A 21,381-nucleotide genomic window follows, 5' to 3' on the forward strand; every position below is an offset into this window, starting at 1 on the left:
GAAATTGTCCAGAAACCACCCTAATAATAAAAAATGAGAAAGATTCCCCTCTCACTCTCACTTTTACTTTTTTCTAAGAAAAGAAAGATCGAGAAAACTCAAGAAGAAAAGTTCTCTAAAAAAGAAAGTGAAAGGCTTTTGTGTTGTGAAATGGAGTGATTTTCAATTTTAGTGTGGTTCCATTCATGACTTGGGGCGCATAATTGAACGGTGAAACAACTATTTTTTGGATCTTGCGCATTTCAAAAAGGTAATCCAAAATTTTTCTATAGTAATAATATGAGAGATTAACTATAACTAGAGTACATTTATTCCATGCCCAAAATTGAATATCTAAGAATCAAACACTAACAAATGAAATGTTCAAGGAAATTGGGAAAAAGTATTTGAAATTGAGGCATAAAAATGAGGTTTCCATAAACTTTTAAGCGACTTTTTTGTTTGAATAAAGCAATAAGAAAAAAAAAATGAAATGAAAAATAGTAATCTTATATTTGGTTTTTACTATGGAAAATAGAAAAGAGAATCAAATATACTTAAAATTAGTTTTAAACAAATTATGTATTTTAAATTATCTAATCTTCTATATAGGACTTAAAATAAGTAAAATGAGTTTTAGATAGCATATAAAAATAATTGATTGACTTAAATTTATTTTTTTCACTTTCTCTTTCCTTTTATTTTTCTTTTTCTCTCTCTTTTCTTTTTCTTTCGAATTTTCAAAAATCAAACATAGTTGCACCAATGAGTCATCAATGGATGATCACCTACAAACACACTCACCAAGATGAAACACTCAATTAAGAAAAAAAAAAGATCAAGAGAAAAATATTAAGAAAATTAACCATATTACAATATTAAAAAAATGAAAAATTTGTAGGAAGTTTGTAAAAAGGAGGCTTGTACCAAATGCACTACCTTGAGTTGGTGAATGTCCTTCATCAATAACATCCAATAAATAAGAATATGCACATCAACAATATCCTTAAATATCCATTTAAGTCATAATATAATGGAAATAAATTGCTTTATACATAGCAATAAATCAAAATATTCTCATTCAATATCAAATAATTATAAATTATAAAAAAATATAAAATCTTGGAGGATTAGTTTGAATATGCCCCATCCACAAAGTTTAAACCAAAGTAAGCTTTATGATAATTGAAAATCAACTTGGTTGAATTGGTTCATTCTATCAATTTTTTGGTTCCCTTCTCTAATTTTAATGAACTTTTATTTTATATCTTCTTATTTTATAAAATAGTTTTTAAATATTTTATATTTAATATTTGAAGTTTTTTTATTACCTTATTTTTTTAAAACACCAGTAAATAGAAGTACCATGCACATATGCTATAATTTTCGTGTTGTTTCCTTAAAGCATTTCTAGTTGGAGGGGGAATTGTTTTGAAATAAGTTCTCTAATTTAATCAATTCAAAAAGAATTTTCTTATAATCCTTCTTATGAATAATATTGACTTGAGAATGACACATTTTAGAATGAGTAGGAGACATAGACAAGATTCTTATTGTTGATAGATAAGAATAGAAATACTTAGAGCAAAATTGAAACTATTTAAATTTGTATTTATTTTTTTAAAATTATAATATAAAACTACTAAAAATTAAATAAATAAAAACACAATATGTAGAAATGGAGTAAAAATAAAATAAAATTACTTATTAAACTTAAAATGATAAAAAAGATAGAACTAGAAACTAACCAAAATAAAAAAAAAAAATTATTAAAGTAAATTATTTAAATTTCTTTATAAAAATGAATAATATATTAAAGAAAATATGGAAATAGAAAAATAAAATTTTGGTTGGAATGCATTCTTATTTAAATAAAAAATAAAAAATGTAAAATATAAGATTTTTTTATTTACCTTAAAAAGATAATAATTTTTAGATAAATTTATATATATTTTTTCTAAGAGTTACTTTATTTTATATAGAAATTATTATTTAAAATAGAAAATAAGATATGTATTCAAATTGATAATAAGTAAATAAATTTTAAAAATTATTAAATAAATAAATCATTAAATTTCTTTTATAAAAATAATATATTGAAGAAATATAAAAAGATAAATATATAAAAGATATTAAAGAAATATATAATGCACGAAAAAATTAGAAAATTTTAAAATTGATTTTATCTAATTAATCAGTTAAAAGAGATGAAATAGTTCTTGTAAATTTAATCCAATTTTTTTTAAATAATAACCTATTTTTGATATAAATATTTTTAATTATTTCAAAGTATTAACATATACATTATATATTTGGTAAAAGGTCATTTTCATGATGAAAAAAAATGAAGATATTTTTGTTAAGGAGAGTGGGATTTCTCAAATTGGTTCCCATTTAATCGAAGAAACCTTTACAATGAAATATTCTTCTTAAATAAAAACCTAGAAATTTTGTATTTTTGTCGAAAGAACTCACCAACTTCAAAAGCTGAAAAGCAAAGGCAAATTCTAAGGAGTGAAAGTTTTAGAGAGAGAAACGAGGCAAAGGAACCTAATGTTGACGAAGATGGCTCGCCGAGCCGCCGCCCAGCAGCTGATCGACTCGATCGCGTCGAAGCTCAGCTCCGCCACCGCTTCTTCGGCTCAGACTCGGGGTTTTGCGGCGGCTGCGCATCCTCCGCCGGCGGTGTTCGTGGACAAGAACACTAGGGTGATTTGCCAAGGCATCACAGGCAAGAACGGCACGTTCCACACTGAGCAAGCCATCGAATATGGCACCAAAATGGTTTGATTCTTCTCCTTCGTGTTCCCGGCAACCCAACGGAGCATTTCTTGCGAATTCTCATGATTTCTGTTCATTGATAGATACATGAATGAATGAGCTTTTCGGTATATTTTTATTTATTTTGATTTTCTCTTGTTTTTTTTTTCCTTTTAATTGTCTTCATTGGACGGTTGGAGCATATTTTGGGGATTGTCGTTTGGGGCAGATGATTTAATAGTCTGATGAGTTATGTTAATTGATGGATGTGGAAATGAGTTTTGGATTCATTTTAAATTTGTTTTGATTATCTCAGGTTGCGTTTTCCCCCCTTCATTTTATTAGAAACCAAACAAGAGAATATGTTGAAAATTCTAATGTGGAGTTAAGTGATTTATGTTCATTGATCATCTCATGCAGTTGCATTTTTTTACCTTTCGTTTTCTTGGCAACCAAACATGAACATATGTTGAGAATTCTAGTTTGAAATCAATGATAAGTCATTATGATGATTTCCGGATAAATGATTTTTGAACAATTTTCATTTATTTTGATTATCCCCTGTTGTTTTGATTTTTTCCCCTTCATTTTCTCTGAGACCAAATTGGAACATATATTGAAAATTCTAGTTTGGAGTGAGTAGTTGCTGTTCACTATCTTATGCTTCTTTGTTTTGTTTTATTTTGGTTTTTCTTTCTTCTTTTTCTTCTGTTTATTCCTTCATTTTTCTTGGCAACCAAACACTAGCAATGTTGAGAATTCCAGTTTGCCTCAATAGTTTGTTAGTTTGATGATTCTGTCTATGTATAGATATATAAATGAGTTTTTCATTTATGTTATTTATTTTGATTATCTCATGCTCTTTTCTTTGTTCATTTTCCTTCATTTTCTCAGTTACTGAGCAGAGAACATGTTGAAAACTGTAGTTTGGAGTCAATTATCGATCAACTTGTTTGAAAACTTATCTTCTATTGATGGATGTGGGAATGAGTTTCTGATTTAATTTGATTGAAAATGATAATCACTTAGTATTGGAAGTACGATCTTGGTGAAAAAGTTAATTAAAAAATGCAAAATCATGCTAACAAATAGTCCAGATTGATTCTTTGAATATGGATGTAATCTTTAGAAAAATCAGGGTTGATTAATGCTCATGTCCTTGATTTTCCCTTGGTTTCACTTAGTATTACTCAAATCAATTTGGTTATGAATCTTATGATCAATCAAATTGAGTTGTTCAGCGAATAGACTGTCTGGTTTGGTTTTCTGAATCCAATGTCAAACCATGTATTTTTATGTAAAATGAAGGGCACATATTCACTCTATGCATTGGAGGAACAAATCATTGGAGAGTCTACTAAAAGTGAATAGGATTACTCTATGATTAATCTATTATAGTTTTTTAGGGTTGGGGGCAATAAGATGCCATGTCAAAACAATTGAAGCAAACAAAAATTTCAATTCTAATTTGAGCAATGCTAGGCTTGCTGGAACTGTTTCTTGGAATCAACTCTTGTTAAGAGTTAGTGAACAATTATTCTTGACTTCAAGAAAATTTAAATTGTTTGCCACACTGAGTTGGTTGGAAAAATTGATAGGAGATGGAATTTGAAAATTTTCCTGATTTTCTTCTAATCTTGTGTTATTCCAACTTCAAGCACTTATAAGCAATGGAAGTGTTCTATAATGAATAATTTCTCTTGTTTGAATGATGTATTCTTGAACTTATTTTTATTTTCTTCTGCTGATTTGAGGCAGGTAGGTGGTGTAACACCAAAGAAGGGTGGGACAGAACACTTGGGACTTCCTGTTTTCAACACTGTTGCAGAGGCAAAGGCTGAAACAAAGGCTAATACATCTGTAATTTACGTGCCCCCACCTTTTGCTGCTGCAGCTATTATGGAGGCAATGGAAGCTGAGTTGGATCTTGTTGTATGCATCACAGAGGGCATCCCTCAGCATGACATGGTAACTAAATTTTTTTCTTGGAGAATCATGCTTTGAAGATGGTTAGGATTTTTTGTCTATCAAAAAAAAAAGATGGTTAGGATTTTGGGTGAAAGCTGTTAAAATGTTTTTTTGTTCCTGAATATGTATTTGATTTTTTGTCACAAAATTTTAAATCACTTGTTTTTTATAGGCAAAAAAAATAATATGATTAATATTGCCTAATCAAAAGAAGGTGCACCAAAGTATATAGAAAGCATACAAAGGTGTCATGAAGGCAATTAGGTTGAGAGATTAGCAAAAAACACCTCTCTATAATCATCAAGATCTCAATCAATCAACAAAATCTCATATGAATACTGATGAACCTTCTAAAGACTCTCTTGCCCAAAGCCAAAGAGGGCGAAAGAAAGATTTCTTGAGAGTTTTGACCAATCGTTCTTTATTGACAAAAGCTTTACGATTTCTCTCCTTCTAGATGGTGCAAAATGAGCATAAGGGAGCTACCCTACCCACCTTCATGCATTTCTTCCCCCCTAGAAGTCCCTTGCCATCTTGGTATCGTTTCTCTAATTGTCATAATTTTCTGAAACCATTAGGTTGAGAGACTAACCAAAAACACCTCTCACCTCTCTATAATCATCAAGATCTCAACCAATAAAAAAAAATCTCATATGAATAGTGATGCACCTTCTAAAGATTCTCTTACCCAAAGCCAGAGAGGGCGAAAGAAAGATTTCTTGAGAGTTTTTACCTATCAATTGTCATTGACAAAAGCTTTATGATTTCTCTCCTTTTAGATGGTCCAAAATGATCACAAGGGAGCTGCCCTACCCACTTTCATGCATTTCTTCCTCCTAGAAGTCCCTTGCCAACTTGACATCGTTTCTCTAATTGCCATAAATTTCTTGTTTCAGCACAGTGAAGAAGAACATGATCTATAGATTTCTCCTCTCCTTTACAAAGATTGCATTTATTTGTTAATTTCCATCCCTTTTTTTAGCTGATCTAGAGTCCAAATTCTCCCCTAGGCTGCTTCCTAAGCAAAAAGCCTACTTTCATTAGCCCCCACAGGTTCCATACTACTTTTACTAGAAATGTTGCTTCTCTTTTTGGCTTCAAGCAAGAATAGAATGCTTTGACTGAAAAACAACCACCCTTTAATTCCTTCCATACCAATCTATCTTCCATACCTCTCTTCATTGAATACTTTTGCAGCTTTGCTAGAAAGGCATTGACACTTTTCAGCTCCCAATCATTAAATTGCCTTGAGAAACATGGATTCCAATGTCCTCCCTCCTGACTTTCTCCCCAAATATCCACAACCCATGCGTTCTTTTTGTTAAGAAGGACAGACAATGAGGGTAAAGAGGTGCTTAGTGTTGCATCACCATCACCACACCAAGTATCTTTCCAAAAGCTTGTTCTCTCTCCATTTCCCTCCTAAAAAAAAGTTGCACTTTTAAAATATCCCCACCCTCTTCTTATTGCTTTCCATAATCCAACTCCATCACCATCTTTTTCCTCTAGCACTACCTACCCTTTGCTTCCCCATACTTCCCACCAATGACTTGCTTCCATAAGGGCACCTTTGTATTTCTTATCTCTAATTCCACTTCCCAAGTAGAGCCTTGTTTAAATTGGCTAAATCTTTCATGCCCAAATTGCCTTTCTTCCTACTCATACATGCAATCGACCACTTCACCTAATGAGGTTTTTTTCTTACGATTTCCCCCTCCCTAAAGGAAGTCCCTTTAAATCTTCTCAAGCCTTGAGCACATTTTTGGAGATGACAAACAAGGACATGTGGTATATTGGCAAACTAGACAAAGCACTTTTAATCAATGTTAACCTTCCACCTTTTAATAGATATTGTCTCTTCCACATAACAGGCCTCCTAGTGAATCTTTCTTCCACTACCTCCCAAAAACTGTTCTTAACTTGAAAAAAGCACCTATCGGAAGACCTAGATATGAAGTAGGGATCTTCCCCCTTTTGCATCCCAATAATGAAGCCAAAGTCTCCCTGTTAGGAACCTCCCTAGGAATGATATCGCTTTTTGACCCTAGGAATGATATCGCTTTTTGACTGATTAATTTTTAATCTGAAGCTGCCTCAAACCACATAAGGTTTCAACTTAAATACAACGTTTGCTCTTCACAAGCATCACAAAAAAATGAGTGTATCACTTGTTGTTTTTGTACTTCATACAAAAAGGCTATCTCTGTTACACTGTTAACTAAATATGGAACCATGTGTTGCAGCTTTGGGTTGCATGTAATTTATGTGCTTGGCATGTATGTGTATCAAATTGATTGGAGATTTAGAGCTATCCATCCCTTCACTCCCCGAAGTTAGAGTTTCGTTCTAGTTAATTAACTGGGAGAAATGTGATGTTGTGGATCAGATGACCCCACACATTCAATGAATGAGATATTTAGAATGCTGAATGCATAACATGAAAGAAAGGGTGTTCAATTCTCTGGTGATCTTTGAAAAACATGCCATATGCACAAAAGTATTAGGTGGTTAAGAGGACACTGTCTTACACCAAATGTAATTTGGTCCTTATACTGCATATGTTCAAGGTGTATGTTGGGTTAAACCAAAATTTATTAATTATCAAATTTATCATTTTATAATTATCAACAACTTATAGCAAATACTTGTTGGCTTTTCAGAGTAGAATTTAGATCAATATCCCATCCATTGTCAGGCCTTTATTACATGTTACTATTGACTTTTGCAATTATAATGAAAGCGAGCATGAAGCTAATATTTGTGAATTTCAGGTAAAGGTGAAGGCTGCTCTGAACAGGCAAACAAAAACTCGGCTGATTGGGCCAAACTGTCCTGGAATTATCAAGCCTGGAGAATGTAAAATTGGGATCATGCCTGGGTACATTCACAAACCAGGCCGTGTAGGAATTGTTTCCCGATCTGGTACCTTGACATATGAAGCGGTAAGTCCTTGTTAGAGTAATAAAGGATGAGGGTAAGACTGAGGCTGTTGTGCTAGTTCCATAAAGTATACTTTTGCTTTGGATATTAATGTGCATTGGTTGGTTTATGTAATTGTCCTGGGATCTCGGACAAAGGCGAAATGACAACATATGGAATGAGAGAAATTGTGTAACTGCAGCAGCAGTACTCTTGCTTTTGTCTTGTTCTTTTTTCCTTTTTCTTTTTCATGTACAAGAAAAAAAAACATGCATTATCAGGGAAAAATTAAGTACAAAGTAGAATGAAATAATCTTTGTACTAATAACAGAAATATATTGGCTGTCCCAGGATCATCCTAGCTAAGATTAAAAGGAAAAGTTGAAAACTGGAAATAGGCCTTCACTTTTAGGGTTTGAACAAAATATCTCACGCTCATCTTGTTTGAGTTTCTGTTAAATGGACAATGTATTTGTAGTGTCTCTCTCATTACATGGGTGTGGAAGTTGATTTCAATCAAGTTGATGTACGATTAAGGTGTTTGATATGCTAAACAATCTGCTGTTTTTATCTTTTTCTCCTTTTACTTCTCCTTTTTACCTTATTAGCATGTCACTCACAAAAACGAGATTCGATATCCTGGATCATCGGTTTGAACTTTTCAATTGGGGTATAGGAGATTTCTGGAGGTTCATTTGTCACATGCACTTAAAAGTGTTTTGATGTCTGGTTTACTTGAGGGCTTTATGTTGGTACAAGTTGTTTAAGGATTTATGGTATTTGTAACTTTGCAGGTTTTCCAAACAACCGCAGTCGGCCTTGGACAGTCCACCAGTGTAGGCATAGGGGGGGATCCTTTTAATGGGACAAACTTCGTTGATTGCATTAAGAAGTTCCTAGTTGATCCTCAGACAGAAGGTAAACTTTTTTTTTTTTTTTTCTTTTTCCTTTTTTGTGCTTTCCAGTTGTGCTTTTGCTGTTTGGGCCACTGTTTGGACCAATATGTCAAAACTTACCATTGATATGTTTGTGTATAGACATTTGGGTAACTGTGACCACCTCCATTTTAGTGGATTGGATCCTAGACGATGTTTGATACAACTAAAATTAAGTGCTCAAAACTTTAGTGGATTAATGGTGGTGAAAACTTTAAGTGCTGAACTTAAAAAGTGAATTTTATTTTCATTATCTGAAATTTAAGTGCTGAGTTCAGTTTAGCGAATGGATAAATAAAAAATTAATGTCTAAAAACTGTTTATTTTACAAACCTGTCCTTCACACTAATTTTATGGTCACCCCCTGCAAAAGCATTTGATTATAAAAAAATACACATGATGTCAATCTAAAATCAACAATGTTTTGATATATGCAAACATATCAGTTTTGGGAAAATATTGAAAATACTATTATTTATCTCACTTTAAGAAAATGTATCATTGTGATAAAAATTTTGCAATTTTCGTATTTGCATGTTTTTTAAATGAAAGATTTGTTAGACCTATGATTTATTTGATGTATTAATAAAATAATTGATATTAAATTAGGTTTGAGATAGTATCTATGTAATAAAGGATTTTGGATATACAAACCTTAATTTTTTGCCATATTAAAATGAAGTATACTAAAATCGCATCAGTTTTAAGACTTTAAAGAAATTAACACGAGATGTAAGTTTTTTATGATATTTTTTTCATCCCTAATGGAAAATGAGAAAAAAAAAAATGAAAGAATTGAAAAATTACTTCTTTTAGAATCAAAAGAGAAAACAAAAGAAGGTGATATGGAGTTTATTTTTCTTAATGAAATCTATTTAAATGAGAATGAGATATTAGAAGGAACCTAATTTGAAAAAGTATGCAAGTAAGAAAGCTAAAAATCATAAATTTTAAAAATCACTTACCGTTGTTTGGTAAAAGTGATTACTTAGGGTCCAATTAACAGATCAAGTGGTTTTTAAATGAAATTTATTGTTATGTGGTACCTTTTTTATGTTAACAAATACATTTGATAAGTGGGCTTGTGTTTTTCCCCCTCTTCCAACATTTTCTAATGCTTAGTTCTTCATCAAGCACCTTAGTCACCTAGGAATTTATACATTTATTTTAAATTTTGATCAGAAGTACACTACCTAGTCTTCCAAATTATTTCATGTCTTTGTTTGTTATCAAGAAAAAGGTGAGTCTAAGACTAGAGCATATCCAAAGAAACTTCCTTTCGGGTAAGTTGAACGTGCAAAAAAAACATCAAATTCATCTCCAACTCGCTGTAGTCTAAGGAAGAAGAGAGTCCTTTCCTGCAATCATAGTTCAGAATTACTAGGTACCTGTGGACGTGGGATTTTTTGCTTAGGAAGCAATGTGGGGAAGCATTTTGATGATAAATCAACTTAAAAGGAGGGGAAAAATTATACCAAAGAGATGCTAAATGTGCCCAAAAAAAAGGAAAGGAAAGAAAGGAAGAATCAATAATTTGCTCCTCCATTGCCCTAAAATGACAACTGATTTTCTATCTATTTGGCGTGGTATGGTTGTTGCACTCAACGATAAGAGGAACTTTGTTGAGCTGATATGGATCTTTCATAGGCAAGAAAATTAAAAAAAGCTTGGAGGGGGGCTGCTTTTTTGTCTGTTTTGGATGTTGTAGAAAGAAAGAATCAAAAGGGCTTTTGAAGACTCAGAACAATCAATACAAGCAATTAAACTCTTTTTTATGAATACCTTTTTGGAATGAGTCAGATTGTACATAGAAGATCATTCTTTGAGTATGATAAACTTTGTAGATTGGATTAGCTCAAAGTAAGGAGAGGGAGTTTGTTTTTTGTTTCCTTCCCTTGTCCTCTTGCTTGCATACTTAAGTGACAAATGTATACACCATGTGTACTTTGTGGCGCCTTTTGCTCAGGTGCTATCTATTTATCTATCTTTATATCTATATATCTATTCTCTTATTGCCTATCAATTTTATTTAATTTTTTTTTTTTTAAATTCTGACCTAAAAGATTATCTCCTTGGTTCTTTTCAAGTATAATTCTGCTCTCTCCATCTCTGTACCTATTTCTCTCTATCTCTCTCAGATTATGGTCATTTCTTTTTGAGTATGATTCTGTTCTCCTCCCTCATAAGAGATACTTATAGTTGTTCTTATTCCTAGTTGTAAAGTCTTTCAGAAGTAGGGAATTGTAACCTAGGGAGGAGTGCTGTGGAATGATGTAGAGAAATGTATAGAAAAGGTAATCCTTCTGGAGTACAAAGGTGCCTGTTTTGGAGTGTTGTGTATGATCTATTTTTGGTATCGGAGTCCCAGATTTGCTTTGCTGCCTCAAGGGACACCTGTCTTACACAAAGGAAAGAAAAAAAAAAAAAAAGAAAAGAAAGCAAGCTTAGTAGCCATGATGCTACAGAGAAGTTTCTGGCCTCCCACTGCTCATAGAAACTGTGGTCACACAGATCTTTTATCATTTGGATATCCCATTTTGCCTTCAATGTTAACCAATCACTTTGCTTGCTCTGTGTACTCTAGGTACTTTGAAACACAGGAATTGACTGCAGTCTCTTTAATTCTAGATTAATCAATAGAGTTTAGGTGTATTACTGCTTTGCACATGGAGTCCATGTCGTTGATAATTGACATATTGGTTTAGAACAATGAGTCAGCTGAACAGTCCTGATGACAAATGAACAATGATGTTTTTGCAACTGAGAGCTGAGCACTGATGAAGAAAAATTGTCATTAAATGCACCATTTCCTTGTTTAATCTGCTTGTACATAGTCTTGTCATGTTAGTATCTGATAAAGTAGGAATAACAGTAAGTTGCCTTTATAGAGGAGTTGATCACAAGAAAAGCCTAACGGTACATCCGATGTATAATCTACTGATTTTGTGGCCTAATTGCCAAATATTTGTTTAACATGAGTTGTGCAGGATGGGTGCATAAAACATCTTTTGCAGCATGGATCAGAGTTACTGCTCTTGTTTTAGCAACATTTTCTTTGCTGCTGTGTTTTTAGCCATTTTCTTGTTATCCTGTGTATTTAAATCCCTTTGGTTGCTTTCTTCTCCATTTCTTTTTCTCTTTAGTTTCTGTTGGGATGTTCTCAAAGTGGTAAAACTGAAGAATAAATATAATGCAGATTATCTCATTATGATGCCATATCCATTACAGGTATTGTTCTTATAGGAGAGATTGGTGGTACTGCTGAAGAGGATGCTGCTCAGTTAATAAAGGTAGTGGAAATATGATTTTTATAATATGAATAATCTAAGATCTATAGATGGCTTGTGTATACCCCCTTTTATCTATGATACATTTTCTTCATCTATCAAAAAAAGATCTATAGATGGCATAACTTGTAAATATACCAATGAATAGTACCTAGGTTGATGGGGTTTGGATCTACATTGCATAAAATCTGTTTAGAAAGTAGTCTTAGATGAGATTCAAATCCTCAGGCAATCAAACTCCTAAGATTATGCTAAGTTCTTATTTTAGTCTATCATGTGTATATATAGGAAAACATACTAGTTTGATGAATGTGCATTGCACAAGTTTGTTTATAATGCTGTCCAAGGCCATGCAATTATGATAAATCTTTTTTAAAATATTAAATGGTTTATTAATGGTGGATTATTTTCAATGAGCGAGAACTTCAGAAAAAAAAGAAAAGAAGTAAATAGAAGGTTAGATTAATGGTATTACTAAAATGGTAAAAAATAAGTAAATTGAAAACCGTGGACCCTAAAGTTATCAAATTAATGGTTCAAATCATTTGATTGTTGTCATTTATAATTGGTTGAGAAGGGGCATCTAAGCCTGTATTATTGAACACATGCCTTGTGTTTTGTTGCCATGCTTAACTATTAAAGTTTTTGTTGTATCTCTTGTTATGATGCTTAAGGACTTCAGCTTCCTTAGCATCAAAGGGAGGATTTTTTGGGGCCAAAGTATCAAGGGTAAAATTGAATACCAAAAGGTTGGGGAGTGCATTCAGTAAGACTGACTATAAATACAATAATTTATTTTATAATTATTATATATATTGCGTCAATAATATCCCATGACTGCTTTGGATCATAAACTCATTTTTAGTAAGCTGTTGTGTTTGTGGGGTTTGGAGGGTTGACGGGTGTGTGCATGTCTTATGCATGTGAGTGATGAGTTGCATGCATCTAGAAGTAGAGTATGACAGTTTTGTCTTGTTTCCTGCATTTTACTTTATTATTAGATGAAGAATATTTCATTTAGTAGGGAAGGTAGTTTCCTTTAAAATTTCATTAGGAAGGCTCACATATATTGATGATGTTCAATTTAACTTTTCATGCACTAACATCAATAATTATGTTGTATCTAGGATATATTTATCTTCATCATGGTTTATCCCCATTTCAGATAATTGGTTGGTAATACACCATAATTTTTAAATCAGTGATATTTTGCGTTGCCCTTATAGTTGCCATTGCAATTTCCTTGATTCATAATATCTGAACTAAACAACCTTTTTTTCAACATTCTTACCTCTTTAATCACTCAAGTCTTAGCAATACAAGAGAACTTAATGTAGAGATAGGGTGTTGCTGATCCTGATTTTTTCTTATGCAAATCCGTCATAATTATTGGGGGTTTGCTCTATTTCATAATGACTTGGATTGATTGCATTTGATTTAGGTTGTGGGACACTGGTTCATGTGGTGACAAGTTAGGCTGTATGCACTTAAGAGTATTCTTTTTATCCAGGCTATGTCTTGAAGTGTTTGGATTGCGGTTAAGTTTTCAATTGAAAGATACTGTTTCCACTTGTCATTGTTAACTATAGAAGACAGTTAAAGTCGATGATTGCGAGCTCATTTGGGTTAATGATTGTTGCTTACAAAAGAGAACAGAACAAAGGAATATTGTATTGGACATATCTAATTGAGTTAACTAAAATCATGTGCAAACTTTGAGGTCTATCAAACTATGTGTCAAGGTTGTCCTGAGGGCAAGCTTACAGATGGCATCTTAAAGGAGCTCTTTCTATGGACTAGTGCTTCTTGGCTGTGACTAATGACTGCAGAACACACCTGATGTCTCTGTTCTTGTTTGTTGTTTCAGTTGTGTGCTTCATGCATGAAACCTTTTAATTGGTAGAAACAAGTGGCTGATAAAATGTTGGGGAGGCAAGTCCAGATAACACATAGTTTTAAAAGGTGCACTTTAAGCACGCCTAGGTTCAAGGCGCTACCACTCCCTAGTTATAGCATCTAGTAGCTTGCCAAGGCATGTACCTAATTGAAGAGGCATGCCTTGTCTACTTTGATCTTCCTTTTTAAACACTTTTATTCCTGAAATTTTTAATTATATATTGAAAGTTATATAATTTCATTACTTTTTTATTGAATGCTTCTTTTAAATGTTTACAGTCTTAAATTTTTAATTGATTAGGTTAGATTTTGTATCATATTTTATAAAATTGATATGCATCCTAAGTCACATTTCACTTCACTTAGGCATGTGCCTTGTTTGGTCCTTGTGCCTAAGCTGTAGGATACTTTTGCACCTTTTAAAACTATGAGATAACAATATACACAAGACAAGGAAGAATAAGGGAAAAAGTCATTCATGATCCATCTCTTGCACAAAATGAAGAAAAAAAATGGTGCACTGTCCTTTGTGCAATATTTAGACAACAAAAGTTTAGGAGAATGTCTTTTGTACTGCGAGATTTACTGCTTGAACCAATGTTTATGTTTTCTTCCTACATTCGTCAAATAAGGTTCTTCCTCCTGTGTTCTTTACCCTTTGAGATCTTCTACAATGGCCTTTTAATATATTCTGAATTGATTGAGACAACAATTAGTTCACCTGAAAGAGAAGACAAGGGAACACAATGGTGTCAGGCTCTGTGACAGTGCACAACTTAAGATCAATGTCTTAGGCTGCCCTTGAAGATGGAGAATTTATTTTCTCCAGAAACAAATCTATGCCTAAGGCTTCATTGAACCAGTTATGAAATAATAAGCTGTTAGGAAGAGGAGAATAGTATTTATTTTCCCTCTATTCTTTTTCAAAAGGGCTATTGCATGGCACAACAACTTCTTCTTGGAGTCAAACACAGAAGTGGCAGTCCTACTTAAGAAAATAAAAGCTAATCTTAATAGAGAAAACACCCAAGATGGGAGGTGAATTAGGTTTTAAAAAATCTTTTTCAAACACCACAAATTCAAGCAAAAGAAGCACAAATATAAAGAGATAGGGTTAGAGGAAGCAAACTCAGAATTTGTAGTGGTTTGGCACCCCTTGCCTACGTTCACTTTCCTCAAACTCCTAACCGAGTGAGAGTTCCACTAAACTTGAAGTTTCAACCAAGCTTCCAACACCTTTACTCTTGGATTCCAGCTCCAATGAACTCTTACACAATCCCTTCAAGTCTCTACTCACTTGAAGCTTCTAACACTCAAATAACAAGTTCAAATCTCTCAACCTAGCTCAACAATGGCTCAAATACAACTCAAAGCTAGGATGAATCACAAAGGTACACTAAAGAATATGCAAATGGAGATCTAATGCACCAAGAAAAGAATGAGAGCTTTTAAGGCAAGAACAAGTAGGTAAACAAATAAATGCAGGCGTTTTCTTGCTTATAAAGGAAGTGGAGCTCTCAATTTATAGGTTTCTAGCCTCGGGAGCCAAAATGCCAAAAAGTAGCCTTGACTAGTTGAGCTGGGGGTTGATCGGTTCACTAGCCATTGGGCATTAAATGCATGGCAGGTGACCGTTAGGCCTCGATAGATCCTCGATCGGGAAGACATATCCCTCAACCAGGAAAGAAAGACTACTGGAGAAGAGAGAAGACCTTGATTGGGAAAGTATAATTGATCGATCGGTACCATAGCCGGTTGAGCTAGTTGGCCACTGCCTCGACCGGTTCACCATTCTTGGCCCGAAAACCTATCTTTTTTTTATTCTTTTCTCTTTTAACATTTAGGCAAAGTCTTTAGGTAAATTAATATGCTAATTTTGAAACAATTTGCCTAGAGTTCATTTGATAAAACTCGGGTTTTGATGAAAATGTAACTTTAATGCATAAATCGAGTTTTTAAAGATGCATGAAAAGATATGAAAATCCTAAGTGCACCCATGCATTCATCTTACATATGTTTCTTATGATTAGAGGTCTTCCAAAAGTCTTGATCTTGCATCCATTGGGTCTTTTGATGAATTTCGAAACTAACACCTGAAATTGTTTATAATTCAAATCAATTAGCCACTTAATCATGGTTTATTATCATCAAAACTCGATTAGGAGAACCCTTGGGCTAACACTACTGCAATGCTTCTGTACATTAAAGAAATGCTAAATGATCAGTTCACTCCTCCTAGGAGCCCATAAAGGGTATCTGCACTTTGTAATGGGATTTTATCTACAATATAAGATCTTTCATATGAGTAGAGACTTGAGCAGAAAACTCCAGATAGGATTAAACTCTTTGGCCTCGACACCCATCCTTTTTGAATAACATGCCAAGCTAATCAGTTATATCCTACTTGATATTCTGAGGAAGTGATAATAACTGTTTGTTTTTATGTTAATTAACTTCATCAATTTATCTTGTAGACTTTCTCTGGATTAATATCTTCATTTTGCTGTATTTCTTTGCTATTTGCTTGTGGGTATTCAAACTCATTATATTACTAATCAAACAGGAAAGCAAGACTGAGAAGCCTATTGTTGCATTTATTGCTGGCCTAACTGCTCCCCCTGGTCGTCGTATGGGTCATGCTGGAGGTACAATATTCTGTTTAAGCTTTAAGTATGGTTTTCTTGATTTGTGATGTCATAGCATTTATGCTAATTATTTTTTTTGTAATATGCATAATCTTGAACACAGTTTATGCTGACTTGTAGATTTGATTTGTGATGAAAAGCAGTTTACTGTTAACAATGCTTTATGTCATCTAGTAAAGAAGCTCCATTTTCTGTCTTTGTTATGTTATGCAATTCTCTTGTTCAGGATGCATGGATTCTTTAGGATTTGTTCAGGATGCATTTTATTGTAAACAATGTAGTTTTAACCATTTTCCTGGTTTTCTAGAACAAATAACCTCTCAGGGAGGCAAGAAAGTCCTTACAAAATCCTCTAGCCTATAGGCACGTCACTTAGCCCAAATATCTGCTAGTTGATTAGCTAAACAAGGAATCTACAAAAAGGAGCAGACTAACTCTGGAAAAAGTAGAGGTCTTGTAAAGTTACTTTTTTAAATAGCATCCTATTGACCTTAGTTGCATACTTAATGTCAACTTTCATTGCCACTTTTGGTTTGTCAGTGGCTAGAGAAACTTCAGCATTATCTATAGGGTTGGGATTGGAGAAAGTTGCAACTGGTTGATTGGATTGTGGCATTATCATTCCAGTGAGAGGGGACCTGGGCTTAGAAAGTTGGATATTTCAAATAAAGTTCATAGCAAATCACTTTGGAGCTTTACTATCAAGAGAGACATCTTTTGACGAAGGGTGATTGACAGCAAGTACGGAACTGAGAGAGGTATTGGTGTCCACATTGGTGAGGGCTTTCTGATGGGGAAGGCTTGTGGAAGGGCATTAGGAGAGGATGGGATTAGTTTTTAAAATTTACATTCTTTTCTCTAAGCAATGAAGATTACGGTTCTAGTTTGATGTATGGTTTGGTGATCTCTCCCTTAAATTGATGTCCCCTGAAATATTTTCTTTAGAAGAGATAGAAAGTCCTTAGTAACCTCCTATCATGGGTGCCGCGGGGGGGTGGGGGAGGGTGGTGTTGGTCCGAAGCAATTAATGGTGTACATTCTAGTTGAGAAGGGACAGGGTAGTTTGAGGTGGAACAATCTAATGCAGAGGCCATTCTTGGTGAAAATTTTCTTAAGCTAGTGCCTTATGGAAGAGCTGTTTTCCCCATCAACTGATTTGGAGATTATTAGACCACTAAAAGTGGGCTTTGTTTTTTGTCCAGACAATAGTGTGGGAGTGACTTTTGACGTTGGATACACTGAAGGTGAGAAGCTGAAGCTTGGTTAACTTGTGTTGTTTGTGCTATAGAATTTTATAGGTAAATTTTGTCCTCATTGAGACTTGAACCTAGAACCTCCCACAAACCCTCCCCATCCCTTTACCATTTGAGCCAGGCCTCAAGGGCACAATGGAAATGACGAATAAATACACCTCTTTATTTGTTGTGTAGTTGTTTGAGAGTTGTGGTCCAAGGTGTGTCCTAGATGAGTTGGGTGGTTCCCAGTTCTTCGGAGAAAGTGCTTATGAGCTGGAATGGTTGCACTGTCAACAAAGTGGGAGAAAGGTGGCAGCTGTTCCTCTTCATTTTCCTCGTATATTTGGAAAAAGAGGAATAAGAAAGGACTTTTGGGAGAATTTAAACCACAATTTCCCAAAACTAAAGGGATTATGCTACTCTCTTTACAGTCTTAGACTGGTTGTGGTTCTGGGGAGAGGCAATCACTTGTGGAGTTTATCAGTAGCTTGAGTAACATTTGTGGTTAAGGAGTTTGGTTTTCTTGTTCCTTGTTGAGTCATAGCCCAAACATGCTTCCCATTTTCAAGGATTAAGAATCCATTTGGTAGTGATTCTAGTAAGTGTTTTTAACAGATATAACATTTGAAATTTTTTATTAAAAGAGTTGTTTTTAAGTGGTAGAAAGACAAAATGTTTCCTAGAATTAACACCAAACAAGCTGTAAGCCTCCTTTGCTACTCTTTTAATCTAATTTCTCTTATCTATAAAAGAATTAAAAAAATTCATAACCAAATAGTAAGAATATTAGCCAAGGCCCACCTGTCAGTGTTATTCTACTATCAAGTAAGCATGAGCATCCAAGCACATGTCAAGATTATGCAGCCCATTTAATTCTCATCTAAGCTTTTTATTCTACATTCTTTCCTTCTGTTTTGCTATGATTTTTTTAGAATAATATTAGGGTCAGAAATGAATATATTATATTGCCTAAGAAGAAAGAAGAATGTTTTTGGGGTCCTATTACTTGATTATTTCTTTTTTCTTTTCCTTTTTTAATAGGAAATGGGAACATTTTTTTAAAGGAGGACAACCATTACAAAGAGGGATCAGATATCCTTCAAGAGGCTCACAGGAACAACAAACCTAAGAAACTTCCTGCCAAAATACAATGAACTACCTTGTGTAAATACCTGACAAAACTCAACAGAATACTCAACACACTGAGATTCTTAGATCTTCACCATTTGCTGATCCTTAAGAAATTCTCATCTAATTCATCAAGATATCACACAAATGATATTTTTGGTAGCTTTACATTTCTTGTTCTCAGCTTCTAACTTTTCCCTGTCGTACTACCAATTTAGAAACGTGTTCAAATGTACATTTACACTAGCTTGACCTAAACCATGCAAAAGCTTTGCTTCTGCACGTATGTTAAAATGATGTAAGTTGTATTCTCTTGGTGTCCGACTCCCTTTTGAAGAAAGAAATGAAACAAATTGTCTGGCATGTTACATTCTGGTTTTATGGTAGATGTTTTTCTATACAAGAAATTAATACTCACCTGGTTTTGAATCTTTGTCTACTTTTGTATGTGCAGCCATTGTATCAGGTGGGAAGGGCACAGCCCAAGACAAAATCAAGACCCTCAGGGAAGCTGGTGTTACAGTGGTAGAATCTCCTGCAAAAATGGGTGTTGCCATGCTTGAAGCCTTCAAGCAAAAGGGTCTCATTCCGGCCTAATAGTCAATTCCCTTTTTGTTCCCTCTTTTGATTGTAATTGCTGTAGATTTTCCGAAGCTCGTGGGTTTTCCTCCAATTTTCTACCCCTAATATGGTGTAGGGGTTTCAAATAAAGCGCTCGATAGTGTTGTTGATTTAAATAGCACACAAGATCATTTGATTATTTGATGTCACGAACTGTTTTGGTGATTTCACTGATGTGTGACATCTCACATGAGGTAGGGAGAAAAGTTCTTCATATTATATATGCAATGAGATTTTCTTGATTATGTGGGCATTGAGTCCAAATCAGACAATGTCTACAAAGAAGGGGAAGTGGGTTTCCGCTATTATGGAAGTTTCTCATTAAGGTGCTACACTTCACTTTAAGTTTCCCTAGTTTGAGAGACTTTACGTTTCATGACATTCCGGTATGTTTTCTTCTCTGCTGTGTGATCCTAATTATCCTCTCGAGTTATGAATAGAAATGGGAATGACGGTGAATCAATGTAAAATATTTTATTTTTATTATTAATTCAACAGCGGGAGATGGGCTCATGTCTGGGTTCACCATTCCCAAATATGCCTAAAGAGTGTTGATTTTGAACATTCAGCTTTTTTATGTGGTATCTGTTTTTTTGGCTTTTTACTGAAAGTAATTTAGTTTTAAAATTTAGGTTGTTTGTTTTTCTACTTTTTCATGACTTATTATAAACTTTTTACTAAATAGAAAAAGCCAAAATATGTAGTTTTTTCTAAATAGAAAAAATAACATATTGGTTTTTTTTTTTTTTTTTTAATACTTAATAGAAATAAAATACTATAATATCAAAAAACTTAGATGGTGTTTGTTTTTTTACTTAATTCTAAATAGAATTTTAATACTTAATAGTGTTAAATATTAGGTTGTTTGTTTTTGTAGTATTTTATTTGTATTAAGTATTAAAATATAAAGAAAAATCAATATGTTATTTTTTCTATTTAGAAAAAGTTACATATTTTGACTTTTTCTATTTAGTAAAAAGTTTATAAAAAGTCATGAAAAATAGAAAAATAAACAACTTAAATTCTGAAAATAAATTGTTTTCAGCAAAAAGTTAAAAAAACAAACATCACCTTTATATTTAACACTATTAAGCATTAAGGTTTTATTTTGAATTAAGTAAAAAAACAAACATCACCTTAGTATCAGAAATCTTGGGGTGCCTGTAAAATGTATTCCAAAAGCTTGAGGGCAAATATTCTTAGGACGGGTAGGGCTTCCTTTTTGCCATTTTGGGTCTCTATGGTGATTTTCTTTTGAACTTATCTTAATTCCATATTTTGATACGATGAAGTCCATCCTCATCCTCCGGATGAATTTTAACTTCAAAAAAGTACAAATAAAAATAACATGTTCTAAAAAGGGTCATAGTGAATAAGTTTTCGATATACATGCTTAGATTAGATGGATCTCTACAAGAATCAATATTATCTTTTTTTTTTTTTTTTAATTTAGGTTAAAAGAAGTTTTTTTTTTTTATAAAAATGTTGAAAACATCGAAGCTTTTACTAATCGGGTGTTTGGTAAAATATAATACTTATTATTTAATTATTTAAGTTGACTTTAAATTAAATTATATTTAAATTATTGATTTAAAATTTATTAATTTATTCTTATTTTAACCATTAAAGTTATTTGATAAAATTAACTTAAAATTTATTATAAATCATTAAATTAATTTATTTATTTTTATAAATTATAATTAGGATAAAGGAAGTGGAGTAACAATGGAGGTCGTAGAGTAATAAAATACATCGTTGAGTTAACTTTAAATTATTTTTATAAATAAGTTAATTTTTTTTCTTATTACTTACAAGTGTTTTTTACTTTAAGTAATACTATTAAGTTATTTTAATAAAGATATTTAATTTATTTAATAATTTAAATTAAATTATTGAGTCACTTTAAATTATTAATATATTAAACACCCACTAAGTTTTTTACTTATTTTCTAAAAAACTTATGACTTCCAAAATCCAATCCAAATTGACATCAAACCTTTAAATCAAT

General features: G+C 33.0%; 1 protein-coding gene across 1 annotated transcript; it reads left to right on the plus strand.

Moving 5' to 3' along the window:
• The first annotated feature begins 2,312 nt into the window (after nucleotides 1-2,312).
• LOC100261494 (succinate--CoA ligase [ADP-forming] subunit alpha, mitochondrial) lies at nucleotides 2,313-19,772 on the plus strand. Its single transcript, XM_002268443.5, has 7 exons — nucleotides 2,313-2,763; nucleotides 4,498-4,707; nucleotides 7,479-7,649; nucleotides 8,421-8,544; nucleotides 11,790-11,851; nucleotides 16,308-16,389; nucleotides 19,207-19,772. Exons 1-7 carry the CDS (start codon nucleotides 2,533-2,535, stop codon nucleotides 19,347-19,349), a joined length of 1,023 nt encoding a protein of 340 aa, XP_002268479.1. The 5' UTR covers nucleotides 2,313-2,532; the 3' UTR covers nucleotides 19,350-19,772.
• The last annotated feature ends 1,609 nt before the right edge of the window (nucleotides 19,773-21,381 follow it).

The sequence above is a fragment of the Vitis vinifera genome, chromosome 17 (genome assembly GCF_030704535.1).
Source record: "Vitis vinifera cultivar Pinot Noir 40024 chromosome 17, ASM3070453v1".
Classification (NCBI taxonomy): domain Eukaryota; kingdom Viridiplantae; phylum Streptophyta; class Magnoliopsida; order Vitales; family Vitaceae; genus Vitis; species Vitis vinifera.

Coding starts and splice junctions, on each gene's coding strand:
- LOC100261494 (XM_002268443.5), top strand. CDS start 2,533: ATGTTGACGAAGATGGCTCGCCGAGCCGCCGCCCAGCAGCTGATCGAC. Junction 8,545..11,789: donor AGTTGATCCTCAGACAGAAG/GTAAACTTTTTT, acceptor TATCCATTACAG/GTATTGTTCTTATAGGAGAG. Junction 11,852..16,307: donor ATGCTGCTCAGTTAATAAAG/GTAGTGGAAATA, acceptor CTAATCAAACAG/GAAAGCAAGACTGAGAAGCC.